The sequence below is a fragment of the Equus quagga genome, chromosome 15, assembly GCF_021613505.1.
Source record: "Equus quagga isolate Etosha38 chromosome 15, UCLA_HA_Equagga_1.0, whole genome shotgun sequence".
Classification (NCBI taxonomy): Eukaryota; Metazoa; Chordata; class Mammalia; order Perissodactyla; family Equidae; genus Equus; species Equus quagga.
Window position 1 is genome coordinate 78033052 of NC_060281.1, and position 22884 is coordinate 78055935.

Below are 22884 nucleotides of genomic sequence, written 5' to 3' on the forward strand. Positions count from 1 at the left end.
AGGGACCACAGGTTCACTCTGCTTTTCTGCACTATGTAAGTCTCACGGGGGGTGAGGAGAGGTGACTGGCTTAGCACTGGCAGTGCCTGGGTTGGGTCGGGAGGTCTGTTTAATCTTGTTCAGTATTATTAGGTCTGTTTTCCTTGGGACATAAATCACTTCTATCTAACATTTATCAATAATAAAGGTGGTATTTTGACTCTCTATCTGCCTTACCCTCTTGTCTGTTTTTAAAATTTGTTTAGAACCTGGATGGGGAAGAGAGATGTTCCCTAGAAGACCCAAGCAATAGCCAGCTTACTCACTGCCATTGGTCAGGTGCCCACCCCTGGTCCGATCAGCTGTAGGCAGGGATTATCACCACTAAAAGGGACTGTCTGTAGAGCAGCTTTCCTTTGAAGAGGACTGTGGGTGTGGCAGGCAAAGTAACATACCCGAACTGTGCAAGTTTCCATCGGATAGAAGCATCTTGCTTCTTTTTATTTGTACCCAGACTCCCATCAAGGGACTGATGCTCAGAATGTATTTGAATAGACAGGAATGTGACATATACCTCAGTTACTATTTTAGCTTTTAATGACAATTATAAGAAGCCTCATAAACCTCCCCCTACCCCAACACACACACCAAGGCAATACTGTTTCTCTATCACAAAAAATCACGCTACTCTTGTCTCCTGCTAACATGATGCCCCTGACTGGAACAAGCTTGGCGTGGTTGTGGCACGAAGGCAGGTGTGCATGTACTGACCTCCTTTTCTATGATAGCCACTTGCTTCTTGGCCAGCTTCTCCAGCTCGATGGACGAGTTGTTGGCATGTGTCTCCACCTCCTTCTGTAGCTTGAGGCGGTGCTCGTCCATCTCAGCCTTCAGCTTGTTCTCCAGGGCGATCAGCTGCTTCTGGTGCTGGCGCCGCATCCGCTTATAACCTGACATCTGTTCCCGCAACTCGTTCTCCTGCTCATGCTCATGGATCTGGCGTGTAACCTGATTTGGGGTGGGGGAGAGAACTCAGGTAACCAGGTTCATGGGAGGCAAACTTTCAGGCAAAGTAGAGGAATGCTCTGGCATAATTTTATTTATCATTGTAACCATCAATTTACCTACTATTTCCTGAACACTCACCTGTACTAGGCCCTGTGCTGGGTGTTCTTTATATACCTTATCTCTAATCCTAAAAACCATCTCATTCACTCACTCATTTTATTCATTAATGAGGTAGGTATTACCACCCCCATTTTATGAAGAAATTGAGACTTGAGGGAATCAATTTATTCATTCAGCAAAAATATATTTATATATTTTTGATATATCATTATATGTATGCTCAAGGTCACATAGCTAATAAGGAGTGGAATTGGGATTCAGACTCATTTCTGTCTGATTCCAGAGCCATGCTATGTTTCCACTATACCAGGATTTCTCAACCTTGGCGCTATTGACATGAGTCAGATAATTCTTTGTTTTGAGGGACTGCCCTGTACATTGTAGGATGTTTAGCAGCACCCCTGGCCTACCCGCTAGATGCCAGTAGCACCTCCCAAGTCAAGACAATCAAAAAATTTTCTGGATATTTGGCAATGTCCCTCTGGCTGAGAACCACTGCACTATATCATACTGCTTGTTTGTTTTTAAGGATCATGTCTCTAACAGTCACAGGAATCTTGAATACCCTTTTAAAATAGTTTGAACAAGATTTATTTTCTACTCTTAATATGAATTGAGAGAGAGACAGAGACAGAGAGAAAGAAAGAGAAAGAGAGAGAACTCCCTTCTTTTAAATCATCTGTCTCCCTCCTCTCCTTCCCTGCAAAAGAGATAAGTCACAATACGTTTACTTGCCCTCTTAAAGAGGAGAAAGCATTTCTATGATTTTTGGATGGCTACTGGTCTTAATAATTTTTCCTTAACCCATTCTCAAGTGAATAGCCAACAAAGTGAAGACAGTAAATTTTGGCATCTCTCTTTTTTTTTCTATTAAACCTTTTCTGATTTTCCAGTCCTTCCTTCAATTTATCACCCCTCTTTATTTCCTGTTAGATTCCCTGGTCACTTCCTTCTCCTCTTTCCTATTTTAGAAAAAATAATTTAATTACAAAACTATAACTTTAGTTTTTGTGTTTTTTTCACTAAGTAATTGTCACTCCTATCTACTACAAGCCACTTTCCTCAACTTAAACCTCAAACAAGTTTTACTGGAAATTTTCATGCTGCTATTAATTCTCTCTACTATTTTCAGTTTATGGGTCAAAGTGCATTTTATACAAAGAAGAGTTTGTTTCTCTGCTCTTTTTAGAAGGTGTCCCTGCACACTAGACTGAGTCCTTACTATCAAGAGAGTGCTATTTTGTAACTGGATAGTATTATCAAAGTACACCATTAAACATTAGCCGAACTTTGAAACCTTTCCAGCTGAAACTAACACTAGGTTTCATAGTCATTTCTCTTTTTTAAAGGACAATTCTCTTTAAAGTATGAGGAATCGAGGAGAAGATATTTCAAGCTCAAAAAAAAAAAGGATAGCATCACCAAAGAGGAGTCTAATACTCTAAAGAAAATAAATTGTCTATTTTGTCATCACAATAACATGGTTTTTTTAAATGGACTTATTTCATGATACAAGGAAGGAAAGAAGTAGTTTGAAATCTATGTGTATATTTCATTTCCTCATGCTGTGCCTTCCTAAAGTTCATTGTGGGGGGAAAAACAATTTGAATCAACAGAAAGGATACCATTTATTCCTTTCTGAACTCACTTGTTTTTCAGACAAACATGGTAGTCAAGTGTCTGTTCCAGGGTAATGAGTGTGAGATATGTTTTACTCATATACTTATTTTTTCTTATTTTGGTATTCCTTCTTTAATCAGATTCCCAAAGCTGAGGCACGGCACACTCAGAAGCTATCATGACACATTTAAAACTTGCTAGTGGAATGTTTGACAGGCTTGTGGTCAATAAAATATTCTCAGGATGGCAATTTCCCTAAACCAAGCGGCCTGAAGATAAAACGCTAATGAGTTGTGTCAAGAACATTTTCCATCCTAATTGGCGGGTGAGTCCCTGTGAGGAAGGTGGTCTTACTGCATACCAGATCATACAAGCATGTGGCAAAGACAAATTACAAAGCTCAACACGCTGTCATTGTACATCACTGAATTCCAGGAGAGACACTTGGCTTTTAAATGCTTCCCATAATTGGGATAATCACCTTCTTAAGCTCCTAATATCACCTTCCATTTGTACACCTAAACTTTCTAAGTTTCAAAGTAATTGTCTTTTGAGGTATATATAGAGATAGCTTTATAATTCCATGCTCGAGCCAGACAGATGAATTTAAATGAAAGTATAACCAGATGTTTCATTTGTGAAGTCTAACATGAAATACATAAAAAATATGTTATCTACAGTTATGTATGCCTGTGTGTTTTAAGGTCACACTCTGTATCTTACAGATACACCATTTGGTCAATAGAATAAAAAAATAGCTCATAAGTTTATCATCCTTTATGGTTTACAATGTACTTTCACATGTAATTTACCTTTTTAATTTTTATAAAGCCTGGGATTTGAACCGAGGTCCTATGATTCTTGAAATGCCTGAGGAAATTCACATAATCAAGGCCAAAAAGAATAAAACTTTCTGTTAAGAATTAATGGAGGGAATCAACACCTAAAAAATTCAAAGCCGAAGAGAGTGGTATGTCTAAGTTATAAATCGAATAAGTCTAAAAATGAGAGAAAGTTATAGAAATGTAGTGACTGTAGTTTTCACAATGGTAGTCTCAAAAATGTGATCAACTGAAAGTGGGCAGTTTCACTTTGCCATACCCAGTAGGTTACTTGGAGATAAATCTCATTCCATCCCTTATCATACAACTGACCTTGGGCAAACTACTTAACCTCTTGAAGTCTCTCAGTTTCTTCATATGTAAAGAGGAACTACTGCTATGATGAGATCGCTGATGAGATAACACTTGTGTCCAGCAAGGTGTCTGACACATAGGAAATGTTCAGTATATGTTGGTTTCCTTCCTTTTCCTGACAGGCTCTGAGTAACATGTCTCTTTTTCCCTCCACTAAGCATTTCTGGTGATGGGGACATAGATGAGAAGAAGTGCATCCAAGAGAAAGGGCAAGTTTAACTGTAAAACTGTACTTGCGTCCAGATTGTGGATTACAAAATAACTATGCATAATTTCTGAATCTGAATTAGCTATTTCATATACCTTGAAAAATATATAAAAAATAAAGAACCATAAAGGAGGGCTGAACTTTTTTCAGAAAGTTTCTACAACCATTCCATCCCACCCTATTTAATTCCAACAAAATTAGCCCTAAAACAAACCATTTCATCCAAAGTGTACTACATGCCTACCAAGTACAGAACACTGCACTAGAAGGCTAATAAGCAACTTACTGAACATAAAAGAGGAGCATGGTGGCTGATAATGTTACCCTCTTAAGAGATCAAAGCCAACTTACAGGATTAATTGTGTGTAAGAATCAAAATAACGTGCATGATAAAACTGGCCACCTCAGCACTTAGAACAAATGAAATTTACAGCAATTAAAAAGAATACAGTGAGTCACATTTTGGCACCAGAAATTTGACATTCCACAGTTTAGAACACCTAGGAAAAAAATATTTTAAGTTCATACTAAAAGTAATAACTGACAACAGGTAATTCTGCTTTATACAGAAAAACCGACATGAACTTTGAAATGCACACTTATAAATCCAAATTCTCATGTGACAGCAGGACTGGAAGAGGTGTCATTCATTCATTTGTTCATTCACTCATTCAACACATGTTTATTGGGAGACTTTGGTCATGAGGGCTGGGCATATAGATTGGGCAGCACAGGTGAAAAGTGGTATCAGCAATGATCTCAGTGAGATTCAGAAGCCAAGAAAAAGGAAAAACAATATTTTGATAAGCATCCTCTGATACACACACTATCTAGGAAGAGAATACATTTTCAAGCATTTAGATACAGAACAGCCGGGCTCATAGGAGGTGAAACAGTAACATTTACTGCTGAGGCTCTAATATTTTTATGCTTGTCTATCAAACTCATGCAGGTACCCAATTTCACAAGTAGCTGACTAATTAGGTTGCATTTTTTAAAATCCAAATGAAGACTCCATTTTTATATGAGATTTTTCTACTGAATAGGGTAAAACCAAAGTAAAAGAATCTATATTTGCATGGATAGAACAATAATGATTTTCTCCTACATGCTTCCCTGGAGATTAGAAACTAAGAGTTCTATGCCCCTCTCCCTAATGTGTATTCTAATGTAAATTCATTTGTGTGGTAAGACCACTGCATCTCAGTGAGAATTCCTTCATAAGGCCAAAAGCTAAATTATCTGATCGATATGAGTTTGGTGCTCTTTAAATTAACATCTACTATGGGAACTGCCAGTGACCCAGGATATGAAATTTTAAGAAGACATGACATCAGGTGTAACAACAGCTGAAAACACTGTTATGGGCCACTAATTTAATAAAAACATTAGGATCTCCATTCATCAACAATAAAAACTCAAGGAAGGCACATCTCTAAGGCCCAAGAAGTCAGAGGAGTAATTCTGAAGAAGTATAAAAACAACTCCTTTCTCCAGAGGACGAATTCGACCAACATGAACTTTCTTAACAGAAGAAAGGATAAAATAAAAAAGATTCCAGGAAATGCCCTTCGTTTTCCTAATTCTTCAAAATAAGGTCAATAATCTCTGCCCTTAAACGATTATAATAAAAAAAATAGATAATTCTAAAGTTTCCTCAGGGTTTCCTCTAGTATCAAGGTTTGCAGTCTTTGCTTTTCCTTTGTTACAAATGCAATTGTGCAGCAGTGCATAATAACACAAAAATCTCAGTTTTAAGGAGCCAAAATAGAAAAACATCTAGCAGTAAAAGCCTGTAAACTCACAGGCTTCATACACTTGTCAATAACCCTACTAGAAAGCACAATGTAGAAAGAAAAGCTAAGGGGAAAAATCACAGAGCTAGGTCTCTTTCAGGCTTATGTAGAAGGGGTAGGCTGATAAAACAAATCTGAGGAACCGTAATTTTTTTTGTCAGTTTGCAAGTCTATTTAAAATATACACTCATCACTTATTTATCTAATAATTGAAAAATGAATTTCTAAATTCTTCTTTTTATTTTTGCTGTTCACTTTTAGATAACTCTATGGCTTGTTAGCACTTCTGCTATAAGATTTTAAAGAAAGAGTAAAACCAAAATAAATAAATCAATATAGTTTTGCCAACAACTATGAGAAGTGAAGAGATGTTTCAATGATAACTTGAATATTCATTATACCGGACCTTCATTTTCCCATGATTGTGCTCTTACTTTTATGTCATTTAAGTAATTTTAATCCTTTTCATTTAAAATAAGATTCATGAAATATTTTAAAAATTAGATATTTCTTTTTGATATTTGTGTCCTGATTTATATATTCCTATTAGAATCAGTCTTTGGGTAGCAGAACTGTTGTGCTTAATAACATACATTAAAATATCCATACCAATAGTTAGATCATCCAAACGGGACAGAGAACCATACAACATCATGCCACTTCTCCCTTCCATTTTCGTGTCCCTAAAAACCTCTAGATACAAATACCACTGAACTCTGATAAACTTCCATCATTCTCACCGTGAATCCCAAAGGATTACATTTGGAGAGGTTTTCCACTAAAACAGCTTATTTTGTGGCTACAGCAACAGCTTATCAGCTACTCTGTTTTTAACTTAATATAGGGGCAGGGGCCTTGTAGCAAATCAATGTCCATCAGAGAGACTGGTCTCAGCTGTTCTCTGGATGGGCTCCACGAAGCCTGTAGGAGTCAAAGGGCTTCCTGGGGCTATTTTGCCCATAGCCCTGAGGTGGCCTAGTAGGGAAGCAGCTTTCATCATCCATAGGAAGGGAGACTGTGATGGCTGATACGCACACAGAGTAGCCCTGGGTGAGTTCACAAATGCGAGCGTGAGATCACTCTGGCATGGCAGTAGTAACATCTTACTGGGAGGTAGGAGAGGTCATGAATATATGATGTGGGAATGAGGGTGTGGCAAGTGAGAAAAGAAGAGAAGCCGTCCCAGAGGGGGAAAATCCACTTGGTATAACGTCTGCTTCACATTCAAAACCTGCTTATGGTGCTCTGATTCTCAGTGGTTGTTCATTTCTCCTCTCTTTTCACCATGAACAGGTCTGGATAAATGTGCAGTCTCACAAGAGTCAGTGGTAAGTAGTAATATTCCATAAATTCTGTAATTCTTCTTTTGTCAGATATCATGGCATAAAGATATTTAATAATTTCATGATGCTTTATTTAGACTGAAAAGCATGTTTTTTAGTTGCTTCAGAATCCTTACCAAATACACAGTAGACACTTTAAGATCTCCATTACACAGTGTAGCATTCATTTAAAACGAAAAACTGCCCATTAAAGAGATTACAAGAAACTTCTATACAAAAGAACTTAAAGGTAGGCTTATTTATAAGAAGTCTAAATTAAATTGCTTGCTTTTAGACAGCAGCAGGCATAGCAATATGTAGGTGCTTTAACTTCCATTTTCCTTACATTTGGGTTTTTAAAAATTATAATCCATTATCAATTCCAAAGATAATCGAAGCCTTTAAAAGACTTGAGAAATAAAAGTGGAAATCAGGTTTAAAAAATAGGACAAGAAAAATAATCATTTCTGGGTCGGCTTCAGATGATGTCATCATAGGTTCTAAATGTAATAGCCAGGCAATGTACACTAACTCCTCCTGCCCATGTGACCTCTAACATCAATTGGGCAAAACGACTAATATTTCAAGAATTTTTTGGCTGAGAAGTGAGATTCAGAAGCAAAAGATTAAAGAGAGTTTAGAGTGCCAAGGATGAAACAATGTGAGTGTGAGTGTGTGTGTGTGTGTGAGTGTGTGAACGCGCACGCGTGGGGGCCAAGGGGAGGAGGCATGAAAACTAACTCTTCCAGCACACACCCCTTTTGCTACTACAAGGGCATCCAGCAATCACATTTGCAATAGTAAAAATGCTGAAGGATCCTACAGTATCTTTTCTTCCACAACCATCCCCTTCCTCTCCCACAAAGCCCTTCTTGCTTTACTGGTGCCAGGAAATTCTTCAGGGGTTAAATAGGGAAGTGCAGCCACTACCATTGTTGCAATAAATAAATGAATGAACCAGAACGAACCAGCAATCCATCCCTGGGAAGCAAGTATCTTATTTTCTACAATTATATACATCAGCCAGCAACTATATATTTAAAAAATTGTTTTATCTTTTCAGGTGTGTGTACACATTATAGACACACATGCATCTATACAAAAAAGCATAGTACTCTGCATGCACATACATCGAATACCTTTAAAATAATTTTTTAGCATTATTATTTCAATGAAAAGACAAATAGCTTTTAAAAATTGGATAGGTTAGTAACTTCATCTCAAAGGCCTTTTATTTTGCACATACAGCATATATAAATACACACACACACACACACACAAAGGTTATTTTCCCCATGCTGTAGACAATGCTTAAATATCTGAGATCAGGTTGCTATGCCAACAGATTTTTTTCTAAAATGAATAAAATTATTAGGAGGGAGAAAACATTCTTGACTCCTTTCCTCCCATCCATGAAGCCGAGAGAGGCTCAGGGAGGGCGAGAGGCTGCCAGATGGGGAGGAGGGGAAGGAAGGGAAGGTGGGTAGAGGGGTGTTTGCTTACCAAAGATGCTGATTTGATCGTGGCAAAGCGCTCTCTGTTCCGGTAGTGGAGGGCCTGGCTCTGAACTGACTGGGTAGGCCGCGGCTCAGGCCTGGGATCGCCGTGGCCCGCCTCATCCCTTATGAATACATGATCCTGCAGAAATGGATAAAAACAAGGAGAAAGTCCAGCTGTGCTCTTTCCTCGCCGGCTGCCTCTCTCTCACCCCTCTTTCTGCACAAGCACTGCTGTTTGAAATGCATAGTTTAGCTCTCTGCTAGTCCCCGCAGCTCCCACGGTACAAAATGAATAAGCAACACATTGCAGCCTTCAGTTAGGAATGTCAGCTGATCGCTAGTGGGATGCCTTCTGAATCCCTGGCAGGCTTTTTCTTTACCTCCAGAATTACATATATGCAAAAGAAAAAAAGAATAGAAAAAACAATGCAATGTACAGACTCCTTAGAACAGTTTGCTTAAAACGCTGTAACCAAATAATTCCTTTAAAAATGTCATGTCCATGTCTAGCAAGGAAGATGCTGGTTGCTTTTAACATAAAAACGAGCCTCCGCCTCATTCCCTTGAAAGATCTGCTTTCTCAATTTAATTTTATTTGAGATCTGTTCGGTAGGATCATCGTTCTGCCTAGAACCAGTGTAGGCTTGTGCTGAACTGCCTCTTTATCTTGTGCTGGGAAGAGTCGGCAGTCACTGAGGGATCCTGCTTTCCAGTCATGATCGTACACAGTTCTAGCACCTTCTCTCTACAGCTTCTGAAAGGATTTTTTTTAGATTTAAAGAGACAGGCATACAATTTTAACCAAATGATACTTTCACAAATTCTTCCTCAACTCAGTCTCAGTATGGTTACCAGAGTGAGTAGAGCTGGAATTTAATGCCCTTGACTGATTTAATCAAGTCTGTGCTTCTTGATAGGCAAAGATGATTAATCTTATTGTAATGCCCAGTGAAAAATAACATTCCCTGGAAGGATAATAATGGATGTTTCTCAAATGCAATTGAAATGACTTTTAAAGGGGAAAATGCTTTCAAAGGGTGATGCTTCTCTCTATAAAAGATGGAGTGGTCAGTCAGTAAGTAGCTCTAAACCCTTCAGAAAAAAAGATACTATAATAATTAATAGCTCAAAAACATGTACAACTATGGGGGATTTTTAAATAGTACATATTCAGGACAGGGAAGGAAAAATTAATTGTCTTATTGCCTTAGGGTTTTAGGAGAAACCATTTGCGTGAAGTCAGTTTTGCATTTTGTCCATGACTATTTGATATTTTTTATAATTGCTCTTTCCTTCATCAGAAAACAAAATTAAAGAGGCTTAAAAAATATAAAATTTTATTATATAGTCTAAAATTTTGAAAAGTCAAAACACATATATTCCTTTAGGGAAATTAAATTTCACATCCAGGTTTTTATGTAAAAGCCAAGAGCCATGATTAAATTTATCATGGCTAATTTTTTTTTTTTCCTTTTATAAATTTAGAATGCTGCAGATGTTGGGAAGGTTTCTACCATTACATCTATATTTAGAGAGGTTTTCCAGTTTACTCTATTGTGTTCTATCTTGTTTTCAAATAATTAAAGGACCTTTAACGCCATTGAGGGCATATACATCAAATTCAAGGGATGTTCTACTGCTGTGCTGTCTAATAAGATAGCCACTAGCCACATGGATATTTAAACTAAATAAAATGTAAAATTCAGTTCCTACGTCACAGCAGCTATGTTTCAAGGTAGCCACTAACTATGGCTACCATATTGAACAATACAGATATAGATCATTTCTGTCACTGCAGAAAGTTCTATCAGATAGTGCTGTAGGTTAAAAATGCATCTCAAGCCACATTTTTGAAATTCATAAAAAATACTTGATAGATTAACTTAAAATTTTCTACATTAATTCCTGGGAAATCTAAAATCTTATTTCACAGGGCAGAGAGAGATTAGGTGTGGGACTGGATCTATACATTAGGTTTAAGGTTCTAGAGAGGAAGGTACTGGGATCTGCTACCATTCACGTTGATGAATATTTATTAATAAATTACATTTATCTCCAATTGATCTTACTTAATATTACAGTTCCAGAAAAGCAAGAAGTTTCAAAAGGCCAGTAATCAGAAGAGATGGACTAGGTAGAGGCCTGTGGTTTTGCAGGAGGCGTTAACACGTTGTAGTTTTGGTGAGTATTAGTTAGCTAACAATTAAGTGCATTGACCGAGAGGGAGATCTCAAATGATGTGGCAGCAGCTAAGTTTCAAATTGTAGTAACTTGATTTACAAAGATAACCAGTGACACTAGAATCCACACTGTTCACATAACAGAATAAAACAAAATATTTTCATGTACAAATATGTATAATTTTAATATTATTAGTTTGTTTTCTCTCAGATAAATATTAGCATTTGTGGGTCAGGACCCTGCTTATCAAATTAAAAGTCAAATTATATTTGCTAAGTTTTTAAATTCAAGGATATTGGAAGACACCAGAAAAATTAAAACCAGAAATCATAATGATTTTAGTTAACACACAGCCAATTAAATAACCCGCTAAGGTATATTTAAAAGATAATGCAATTTTAGAAGTTAGTCTGAAGAATAGGTCCAAAATTTTAATCTACTCTAAATATAATAAATAATGCTAACAGTATAATTCTTTGCTTCACTCTAAAATATTTTTTCATGTTATAAAAGAATTCTTAGTTTTCCATAGCAGCTTCATAATAGAGATCACCAATACTAAAAGTCTTCAAATATTATGCAAGAGACCACAAAATGGGGCAAAATTTTAGACTAACACTGGTTATCCACTTCAAGTGCAACTTCAAATTGAAGACAAATAATGAAGCAATTTTAAAATAAGAGGAATGTGACTTGAGAAGCAAGTAAGAACAAATTAAACTATCAGCTTTGCTGGCTATATTATCTGTTGGTTATATTCCTCCTTCAAGTAGTAGTCCCTTTGAAAATGACTATACCTGGCTCCCAGAGTTTCTGAACTGAACACATTTAAGATTATATAACAAAAAGGGTCAATTTGCTATTTTATGCAGTTAGGCACCAGTGCAGATTATTTTTACAAATAATGATGAGAGGGCCAATACTGTCTTTGATACTGAAGAACGATTTTAGAAGATTAAGAACAAATATCACGTTCTACTTTACCAATACAAAATACATGGCTTGTTTATAATTTATCTTTAAAACATTATCATCCAGGAACAAAAAAATAGCTCTTTGAAACACCAATATGATTGGGAACCAGTTTTAAGTAAATCTATGTTAACCTGGTAAATTTATGTTCTTTCATCATAAAAAATAAAATTTCTTCAGATTAAAAAAAAGCTGTCGTAATGTGTGTTCAAAATCTTTAGTAAAAAGAATTAAAATTTTATACAATATAGTGAAGTATGTGAAGCATGAAGCACATTTACAGTTTACCCTGGATGATGGGCTTGACTTTTATTTAGAAGTTTTTCCTTAAGTGTGACTACTGATGCTTCTGAAATGAAGATTCATGGTGTAGTCACTTGTTTAGAGTTTCTAGATTAACTTGGAATTAACCCTGGACTCTGATATATTTGAGTATACCTTGATCATGCTACTCACCATACTTCCTTGTCTGTCTGTGCATGAGATTGTGAGCGTTTTGAAGGCAAAGTAGGTATGGTTTGAAAAATCTCAGTCTCCCTAGCACCCAGTATAATGCTTGAGACTTAGTAGGCATTCAGTAAACGTTTGCTGAATAAATAAGCTCAAGAACATAGGTCCGAGGAGACTTGGAGAAAATGACATTTTCTCTTATATTATTTAACAGAATTCAAATTTGTATTTCATAAAAACCTGCCACTCTGTACTCTAAGAAATTCATAAAATAGTGACACACACACAAGCACACCTTTACATGGGTTGAAGTAGGTAATCTAAAAATGGCTTTTATCTAGTGACAAGAAGCCTTTTTTACAGACTCCCACACTTTTCACACTGTGGAGAAGTTATCAGTAAACCTACCATCTCTCTCTTGTTTATTCATTTCAAAATTATTAAATTATTGCCTAAGCAGGTGTAGCTATCAAAAGCTGGGGCTAGGGGCAGGGGAGAAAAAGATAGAAAAGACTATCTTAACATGGATAGATAGCTATTAGGGAGAAAAAAATGACTAGCAGAAAGCAGAGGATAAAGATGTTACTATAAAGAGGTGGTTTGTATGACTGCTCTGTTTAAGAAACATTACCTCCATATGTTAATTTACTTTTACTTTGCCAAATGTGAGCTGAAGAGTCAAAGAACCCACCCCACTCTTCAGCAAAAATAATAGGAAAGGCCACTGAAGCAAGTGAAAATTAAACTAGAACATCCTATACCCTCAAGGACATATCTTTTTTTTCTCCCACGAAAACGGTGAAAGCTGTTCTTTTTTTAAAGAAGGAAAAAAAAAAAAGAACATTGACTAATAGGAAGGACCAAATAAAGCTTTAGGATTTAGGAGAGAATCATTTTTTAAAACAATCTTTATAAGGGGACCATGATGACTAGAGTTCATTAGGCATAACTAAAATAAATTAATTAATGAACAAATACATTTAGTCTTATGATCTATAGTAAACCTTAGGCAGTAGCAGGCAAAGATAATTGATTTTCAACTTTAACAAAATAAAAGTATACCTTTTAATTGACAAATTTGAAAAATAGACTTTGTTGTTTAGGACCATATTAAAACCTGTTTGCTACTGCTCTATACATGATGATTTCGAAGAGTAGGGTAGAGGCTCAGAAGCAGGCCAAGTGATAGCATGAACACTAAACTGGATTAAAAGTTTGCCCTGGAGTCACTTGTGAATAATCAAGAAGTGAGGTATAAAGTTCTGTCCTATAAAAGCTCACCTTCATTTTAGTTCACAAAACATTGAGTGCTTACTATGCAACAGACACCGTACTAGGTGGTAGGTGAAGAGAGACGTCCTTGAGGAGCTACCAGTCTAGAGATATGGTGATGTTCTTGTTATTGGAAAAGGCAATGTGGCAAATACTAGCAAGGGGAAATGAAAGAAGTGCTTCAAGTTTATTTTGTCAGAACGCACTTTTAGACTTATGAAATCGTTCTTGCTCAAAAGGAAGATTAGATTAGGATCCCTTCAGGGCCTGTGAAAGACCAGAGTAGAGGCAAAGACTGGAGAGAAAGAAGTAACCCGAAATTCTGACGTCCAAGGGAACATTTTCAGAGTCCCACTTTACATTTTTGGTGCTTGATCTGTGATAGAACTGTCCTGCTAAAATCAGGGCATCTTTATTCTGGAGGCAGAGCAGTTAATCACAAATCACGCTCTTACTAGTTACACTTGGCCTTTAAAAGTGAGTTTACTTCCTATGTAAAATGGTACTGTTTCATATCTATGATTTGACTAATTTAGGATGCCTGCTTGACTGTAACAACCAAAGGGGACAAAAAATTCCCCACCCTTATTCATATAGTTTGGTATTTATTAAACATGATTCTATTGTCTAGAGTATTATTATTAGAGAAACTCTATTCATTTAAGTCTTTAAACCATAAGGATAATACTTAAGATTATTTAATCCTTTTAATCCATTATGTTCAATGAACCAAAATAGCACAATGTTTGGCATCTGGTAATCCATTCCCTGTGTTTTGTTTATGTGTTCATACATTCATTCCATAATTATTTACTGAGTGCCTGTACTGTGCCAGGCACTGTTCTAGTGTTGAGATACAGCGTGGAACAAAGCAGGTTGTTTTTGCACTAATAAAATTTACCTTCTACTCATGAAATAATAGATAAACAAATTAATACATAATATAATTTTAGATAGTGACAAGTATTAAAAAGAAAATAAAACAGGATAATGAAATAATGGGTAGAACATTGTTTATAATATAATTTAGTGATATATAGGCTTTTCTAGGATTCTGGACATGAACTCATGCAAAACTGGCAAATTTCTCATAAAACATTGATTGCTTTCTTTATAAAATAATCTTATTGATCACAAATTATGACAGACTTAGATATGCATCACCCAGAACGCCCTTAAGGAAGGCCACGCTGCTGGCAATCGTCTTTGGCTATCAGTTCTCAGCTAGAGAGAGCAGTCTTGCCCAAGTTCATACCTTCCCAGGCTGCTCATATTCAAAGATGGATCTAGGTGGGAGTGTCAAGGCCTGGCCATTTTGGCTCAGTCTGGATAACTGCGACGAATCATTTTAGCTCCAGAGCTCCCTAGGGGGTTGGTTGATGCTGCTGTTGGGCCTGCATCTCAGTTCAACTTTGCCCTCTGCCCAAGGCTGCTTCCTTCTCTTCCCTTCTACAATTGTTGACCCCAAAGGACCTTCCTAATAAAAAAAACCCCTGCTGTGCTAAACCATCATAACTCTGCTTCCTGGTGAATCCAACCTACAATATAAATGTCACCTGTACCTACATGCAATGTAACAGAGCTACCATCTCATCTGCATGGAGAAGGGACTGATCAGGGCAGTCACTTTTGGAAAAAAAGCCCTTTCCAAGTGAAATCGTAAGTCATATATTCCTAATATATTAATGAAGCCAAATATATAATGCCAGAGATAAAAGCAGACCTTGTGTGGGGTGAGGTGTGAATGAGGCTTGGCTCCTGAGGCGCCTCTTTACAAAACAGCTTGAAAGTCACATTAGAGATTTGCTTCTTCAAAGATTATAGGAATAGAAACACAGAATTTTAGAGCTGGAAGGGACCTGTGAAATCATACAGAACAACTCCTAATTTTGCACATAGAGAAACTGAGGCCCAGAGAGGTTTGTGGCTTGTCCAAAGTAAAAGAAAACTAACAGTGGTAGGCGGAAGTATAAATGACTTTCCTCATTCCTATAGCTCACTACACAAAATTTTCTATTCAGAATTTAAGATCCTGTTTCATTTATGTTCCCAAGTGAAAAACTTAGAAATTCAAGTAAACCAATAAATATAAACTTTCTGAATAATTTTTAAATTTCTATTGTGTTTAAAGATAGTATAATTTTATTTATTTATTTATTTTTTGAGGAAGATTAGCCCTGAGCTAACTACTGCCAATCCTCCCCTTGTTGCTGAGGAAGACTGGCCCTGAGCTAACATCTGTGCCCGTCTTCCTCTACTTTATATGTGGGACGCCTACCACAGCAGGCTTGACAAGCGGTGCCATGTCCGCACCCGGGATCTGAACCAGCGAACCCCGGGCCACCGAGAAGTGGAACGTGTGAACTTAACCGCTGCGCCACCAGGCTGGCCCCATCATAACATAATTTTAAACTCATGCATAGGACTAAATGGGTTTCATGAAGAGATACCATATTTACCATTAAGTTTTCATCTATAATATATCCTGTTTTTCTAGCCTGCTTGTATTTTTCCCCCTTTTCTTACTGTGGTAAAATACACATAAATTTCCCATCTTAACCATTTTTAAGTGCACAATTCAGTGCTATTAAATACATTTATAATGTGCGTCACCATCACCACCATCCGTCCCCATAACTTTCTTCATCTTAGAAAACGGAAACTCTATACCCATTAAACAACTTCCCATTTCTCCCCTCCCCGAGTCCCTGGCAACCACCATTCTACTTTCTGTCTCTATGATTTTGACTACTTTACCTCAAAGGCATAGAATCACACAGTACTTGTCTTCTTTGTGACTGGCATACTTCACCTAACAATGTTCTAATGCTTCATCCATGTCATAGCATGTGTCAGCATTTCCTTCCTTTTTAAGGCTGAATAACGTTCCATTGTATACATACACCACACTTTGCGTAACCATTCATCCATTGATGGATACTTCAGTTGCTTCCATGTTTTAGCTACTGTAAATAATGCTGCTATGAACAAGAGTATACAAATATCTCTTTGAGATCCTGCTTTCAATTCTATTGGATATTTACCCAGAAGTGGAATTGCTGCATCCTATGGATTCTATTTTTAATTTTTTTACCGCCATATTATTTTCCACAGCAGCTGTACCATTTTACATTCCCACCAACAGTGCACAAGAGTTCCAATTTCTCCACATACTCTCCAACACATTAATTTCTGTTTTTTTGATAGTAGCCATCCTAGTGGGTATGAGGTGGTCTCTCATTGTAATTTTGATTTGCATTTCCCTAACGATTAGTAATGTTGAGCATCTTTTCATGTGTTATTGACCATTTGTATATCTTCTTTGGAGAAATGTCTATTTGAGTCCTTTGCTCATTTTTGATTTTTTTTTTTTTTTCGGTTGAAATTTTTTTTTTAAATATGTTGTGTATTTTTTCTTTCTTTCTTTCTTTTTTTTTTTTTTTGCTGAGGAAGATTTGCCCTGAGTTAACATCTGCTGCCAATCTTCCCCTTTTAACTTTTTTTGCTTGAGGGAGATGCGCCCTGAGCTAACGTTTGTGCCAATCTTTCTCTATTTTGTATGTGGGTCACCACTATAGCACGGCTGCTGACAAATGGTGTAGGTCCACGCACAGGAACTAAATCCAGGCCGCTGAAGCACAGCGTGCCAAACTTAACCACTAGGCCATGGGGTCGTGTTGTTGAGTTTTAGGAGTTTTCTATATAGTCCGGATATTTTGTTTTTTTAAAACTTTTCACATCATTTTATTTTTAATTATTTAATTATTTAATTATTTTTTATTGAATTAATGATAGGTTAAAATCTTGTGAAATTTCAGTTGTACACTAATGTTTGTCATTCGTGTTGTAGGTGCACCACTTCACCCTTTGTGCCCACCCCCCACCCCACCTTTCCCCTGGTATCCACTAAACTGTTCTCTTAGTCCACATTTTTAAATTCCTCATATGAGTGGAGTCATACACAGATTATCTTTCTCTCGCTGGCTTATTTCACTTAACATAATTCTCTCAAGGTCCATCCATGTTATTGCAAATGGAATGATTTTGTTCTGTTTTGCAGCTGAGTAGTATTCCATTGTATATATGTACCACATCTTCTTTATCCATTCATCTGTTGATGGGCACTTAGGTTGCTTCCATGTCTTGGCTATTGTAAATAATGCTGCAATGAACATTGGGGTACATAGGACTTTTGGGATTGCTGACTTCAAGCTCTTTGGATAAATACCCAGTAGTGGGATGGCTGGATTGTATGGTAATTCTATTTTTAATTTTTTGAGGAATCACCATACTGTTTTCCATAGTGGCTGCACAGTTTGCATTCCCACCAGCAGTGTATGAGGGTTCCTTTTTCTCCACAACCTCTCCAACATTTGTTACTATTAGTTTTAGATATTTTTGTCATTCTAATGGGTGTAAGGTGATATCTTAGTGTAGTTTTGATTTGCATTTCCCTGATGATCAGCGATGATGAGCATCTTTTCATGTGCCTATTGGCCATCTGTATATCTTCTTTGGAGAAATATCTGTTCATGTCTCCAGCCCATTTTTTGATTGAGTTGTTTGATTTTTTTGTTGTTGAGTTGTGAGAGTTCTTTATATATTATGGATATTAAGCCTTTGTCAGATATATGACTTGCAAATATTTTTTCCCAGTTAGTGGGTTGTTTTTTTGTTTCAATCCTGTTTTCATTTGCCTTGAAGAAGCTCTTTAGTCTAATGAAGTCCCATTTGTTTATTCTTTCTATTGTTTCCCTTCTCTGAGAAGACATGGTGTCCGAAAAGATCCCTTTAATACTGATGTCAAAGAGTGTACTGCCTACGTTTTCTTCTAGAAGCCTTATGGTTTCAGGTCTCACCTTTAGGTCTTTGATCCATTTTGAGTTTATTTTGGTGAATGGTGAAAAAGAATGGTCAATTTTCATACTTTTACATGTGGCTTTCCAGTTTTCCCAGCACCATTTGTTGAAAAGACTTTCTTTTCTCCATTGTATGCTCTCAGCTCCTTTGTCGAAGATAAGCTGTCCATAGATGTGTGGTTTTATTTCTGGGCTTTCAATTCTGTTCCATTGATCTGTGCACCTGTTTTTGTACCAGTACCATGCTGTTTTGATTACTGTAGCTTTGTAGTATGTTTTGAAGTCAGGGATTGTGATGCCTCCCGTTTTGTTCTTTTTTCTCAGGATTGCTTTAGAAATTCGGGGTCTTTTGTTGCCCCATATGAATTTTAGGATTCTTTGTTCTAATTCTGTAAAGAATGTCATTGGGATTCTGATTGGGATGGCGTTGAATCTGTAGATTGCTTTAGGTAGAACGGACATTGTAACTATGTTTATTCTTCTAATCCATGTACATGGAATGTCTTTCCATCTCCTTATGTCATCATCCAATTCTCTCAGAAAGGCCTTGAAATTTTCATTATATAGGTCCTTCACTTCCTTAGTTAAATTTACCCCGAGGTATTTTATTCTTTTTGTTGAGATTGTGAATGGTATTGTGTTCTTGAGTTCTTTTTCTGTTAGTTCGTTATTAGAGTATAGAAATGCTACTGATTTATGCAAATTGATTTTGTACCCTGCAACTTTGCTGTAGTTGTTGATTACTTCTAAGAGTTTTTCAATGGATTCTTTGGGGTTTTCTATATATAAGATCATGTCGTCTGCAAACAGCGAGAGTTTCACTTCTTCCCTCCCTATTTGGATTCCTTTTATTCCTTTTTCTTCCCTGATTGCTCTGGCCAGGACCTCCAGTACTATGTTAAATAAGAGTGGTGATAGAGGGCATCCTTGTCTCATTCCTGTTTTCAGGGGGATGGCGTTCCGTTTTTGCCCATTGAGTATGATGTTGGCTATGGGTTTGTCATATATGGCCTTTATTATGCTGAGGCAGTTTCCTTCTATGCCCATTTTGTTCAGAGTTTTTATCATAAATGGCTGTTGGATCTTGTCAAATGCCTTCTCTGCATCTATTGAGATGATCATGTGGTTTTTATTCCACAGTTTGTTGATATGGTGTATCACGTTGATTGATTTGCGGATGTTGAACTATATATTCTGGATATTAATCCCTTCTCCAATATATGCTTTGCAAATATTTTCTCCCATTCTGTGGGTTGCCTTTCTACTATGTTGATATTGTCTTTTGATTAGCCTGCTTATATTTTGAAGTTAACTCACTCAGTTTTATTTACAAATGTTTTTCAATTTTCTTCCACCACATTTCCTCTATGTATTTCATAATAAAATAGAAATACATTATATAACTTAAATTCTTCCTGACAAACATTTTTTGTGGATCAAATATATCTACTTTTTATTTCAGAAGATAAATTAATATCTATTCTTCATAAGTGATTACACCAAGGAGAAAAAAGTATTGAAAGGCCCATGTTACCACAAGACAGCTCTATACCAGCACACCAAAATTAAAATTAAAACACCCAATGAGTTTGCAGATGGCCCAGTGGTGTAGCAGTTAAGTTCACATGCTCCGCTTCAGCGGCCTGGGGTTCGCCAGTTTGGATCCCAGGCGTGGACCTAGGCACTGCTTATCAAGCCATGCTGTGGCAGGCATTCCACATATAAACTAGAGGAAGATGGGCACAGACGTTAGCTCAGGACCAATCTTCCTCAGCAAAAAGAGGATTGGCGGCAGATGTTAGCTCAGGGCTAATCTTTCTCAAAAAACCCCCCAAAACAGAAAACAAACGACAACAACAAAAATCACTCAATGAGTTTAATACCAGGGTCTTCTTTGTTGTTGATTATGCCAGCAGTATCTTTTTTCTAATTCTGGGTGCTCATTTGAGGTCCTGGAGTAAAAAGATCCAATGGAATTCCTCTTCTTTTGCTCCCTCTACCCATGGAGCCCCAGAAGAAATAGAAAGGAAAGTGCCAGATCTGTCAGCATCCATGATAGCGCCTTCCAAAAAGAGAGCCCAGCAAAACCTTCTTTTCTATCCTTCAAATATATGATCACTTGCCTGTGTTCAAAGAAGGCCAGCTGGCAATGCTGAACTCCTAGCAGATTTCTGCATCTGTCTGATATTACTCCTTTCCTCAAAATGCTTCTGTGGCTTTCTCATAATCTGGTCCTTGCTGTCTCTTTGGTCTCAATTCACTGTCCACATAGCTCACCTATCTCTAACCACTCTGACCTTTCCCTTCTTCCTTGAACATACAAAGTTCTTTTTGTCTCAGGGCCTCTGAACTTGTTGCTTTCTGATTCACTCCTATCCCTCAACCCAACCTAGCTAACTTTTACTTGTCTCTGAAATTTTAGCTTAAATGTCACTTCACTGGGGAGGCTTTCTACTAATTCCTGCTAGATTAAATCCTTTTACCCAGAGTAAGTTTCATAATTACATGATATAGTTATTTGTGTGATTATTTGCTTAATCTCCCCCACAGATAACAAGTTCCATGAAGGCACGATGTCTGTTTTATCTCCTCTGTACCCACAGGGCCTACCATAGTTCCTGGTACATAGTAGAGGTCCCAACAATATTAGTTCAATAAATGAATAAGTTAATCAGTTCAGAAAATAAATGTGTATCCCTCCACTGTTCATGACCAGGGACCAATATATTTTCTCCTGCTCTTCATCCTTACCCAACTTCCTTTTCCTCCCAAGAAAAATGCACAGCCAATAGAAGTCTAAGTGAAAAAATTCCTTAAACATGCTGTCTCACTGGAATTATAATGTGATCACTGCCATTTATTAAATAAGTACATACACACCTTGCATATAACTAATAAGTTGAAAACATAGGGATTCTTTACTATAATTCCATATTATGGACTGCTTACCTAAGGTCACTCAAAATACTTTTGGGAATTCCTCCAAAGAATTATTGATAATTCTGTGAAATGCTTATAGATATTGCTTTGAAAGAAGCTTTAAAATTCTTTTTTGGGGCCAGCCCTGTGGCTGAGTGGTTAAGTTCGCGTGCTCCACTTCAGTGGCCCAGGGTTTGCTGGTTTGGATCCTGGGCGTGGACATGGCACCGCTCGTCAGGCCACGTTCAGTGGCATCCCACATGCCACAACTAGAAGGATCCACAACTAAAATATACAACTATGTACTGGAGGGATTTGGGGAGAAAAAGCAGAAAAAAAAAAAGATTGGCAACAGTTGTTAGCTCAGGTGCCAATCTTTAAAAAAAAAAATTCTTTTTCATTCTTCAAGAAGTATTTCAACTTATGAACCATGATAGGCTTGTATGAAATGAAGAACTTTAACTGCAACAATAAAGTCAAAATAAAAAACAGAATCATTCATTCAAAAGTCAGAATATTTAAGCTGACAGAGTTAGTGTTAGAAGAACTAGAAACAATAAATCCAAGAAATAACAGAAAAGAGTAGAAACTGTTTACAAAACAAATAGTATCTTGGGCATACACATTAGGAAACATACTGGTTGAAGCATGAAAGAACGTACTTCTAAAAGGGCACATCCAAAGGGTTTTACTCAGGAAGCTTTTAAGGTCTACAGTATTAAGGTTACTGGCGTAAAGAGGAATTTATTGGTTTATTTGACTTGGAGATTTATGGATTTATGTATTTTTTACTTATTGATGGTGGTAAGACATCAGAGTAACAAGAGAGGAAGATGAAAAAATAGGCACAGATATAGCTTGCATAGTACTTCGTTATCTTTTTACTGTAAGAGAAACTATCAAGTGCAAGGTTTAGTCCCACATTTCAGTTGTAAAATGGTAACTAAAATATCTGGATGCTAAGTGACCTGAGCTGCCTTCATTGTGACTGACACAGCCTAGAGCTGTGAAGGACACCAGGAAACCTACCTTCTTGTGCACAACAGAGGAGGTGGAATTGACTGGGCTTTCGTCAGCGTGCATCATGACAGGTTCAGGGCTGCTCTCATCCATGACCTCCTGCATGCTGTTCACACTGCTGCTCTGGCTGCCTGTGCTCACAGACATGCTCGGGATGGAATGGTTGCTTCCCAGGCTGTCCATTTCCCTGCTCAGGCTGGTTCCGTGTTCACTGTCCTATAAAAATGGGGCGCTCGGGTTAAAAAAAATGACTGGAGATAAAGCACCAATCCATTGACTAAGCTATTAAGCACACTCAATTTTGCAGTGCCAAGTTGCTTTTCTGCCAAATCTGCAAAGATAAACTTTTTATGTAGTGGCTCCACTACTCCCCACCATTTTCAGACACCTCAAATTCACTTCTATGCCTTCCCCAGGGGCCATTCTGGACATGGGTCATAAGGCTCCAACTGCTGCTATCCCA

The 22884-nt window shown here is 37.2% G+C and overlaps 1 protein-coding gene across 1 annotated transcript in view; it reads right to left on the minus strand.

The window, feature by feature from the left end:
* TAOK3 (TAO kinase 3) overlaps positions 1-22884 on the minus strand; it is a 168208-nt gene that overhangs the window by 22602 nt on the left and 122722 nt on the right. Inside the window, exons 13-15 of the mRNA XM_046640346.1 lie at positions 22431-22637; positions 8753-8887; positions 751-987 (exon numbers count right to left, since the gene is read on the minus strand). Of these exons, the coding sequence (XP_046496302.1) occupies positions 751-987; positions 8753-8887; positions 22431-22637 (579 nt within the window). The remainder of the gene's footprint in view (positions 1-750; positions 988-8752; positions 8888-22430; positions 22638-22884) is intronic.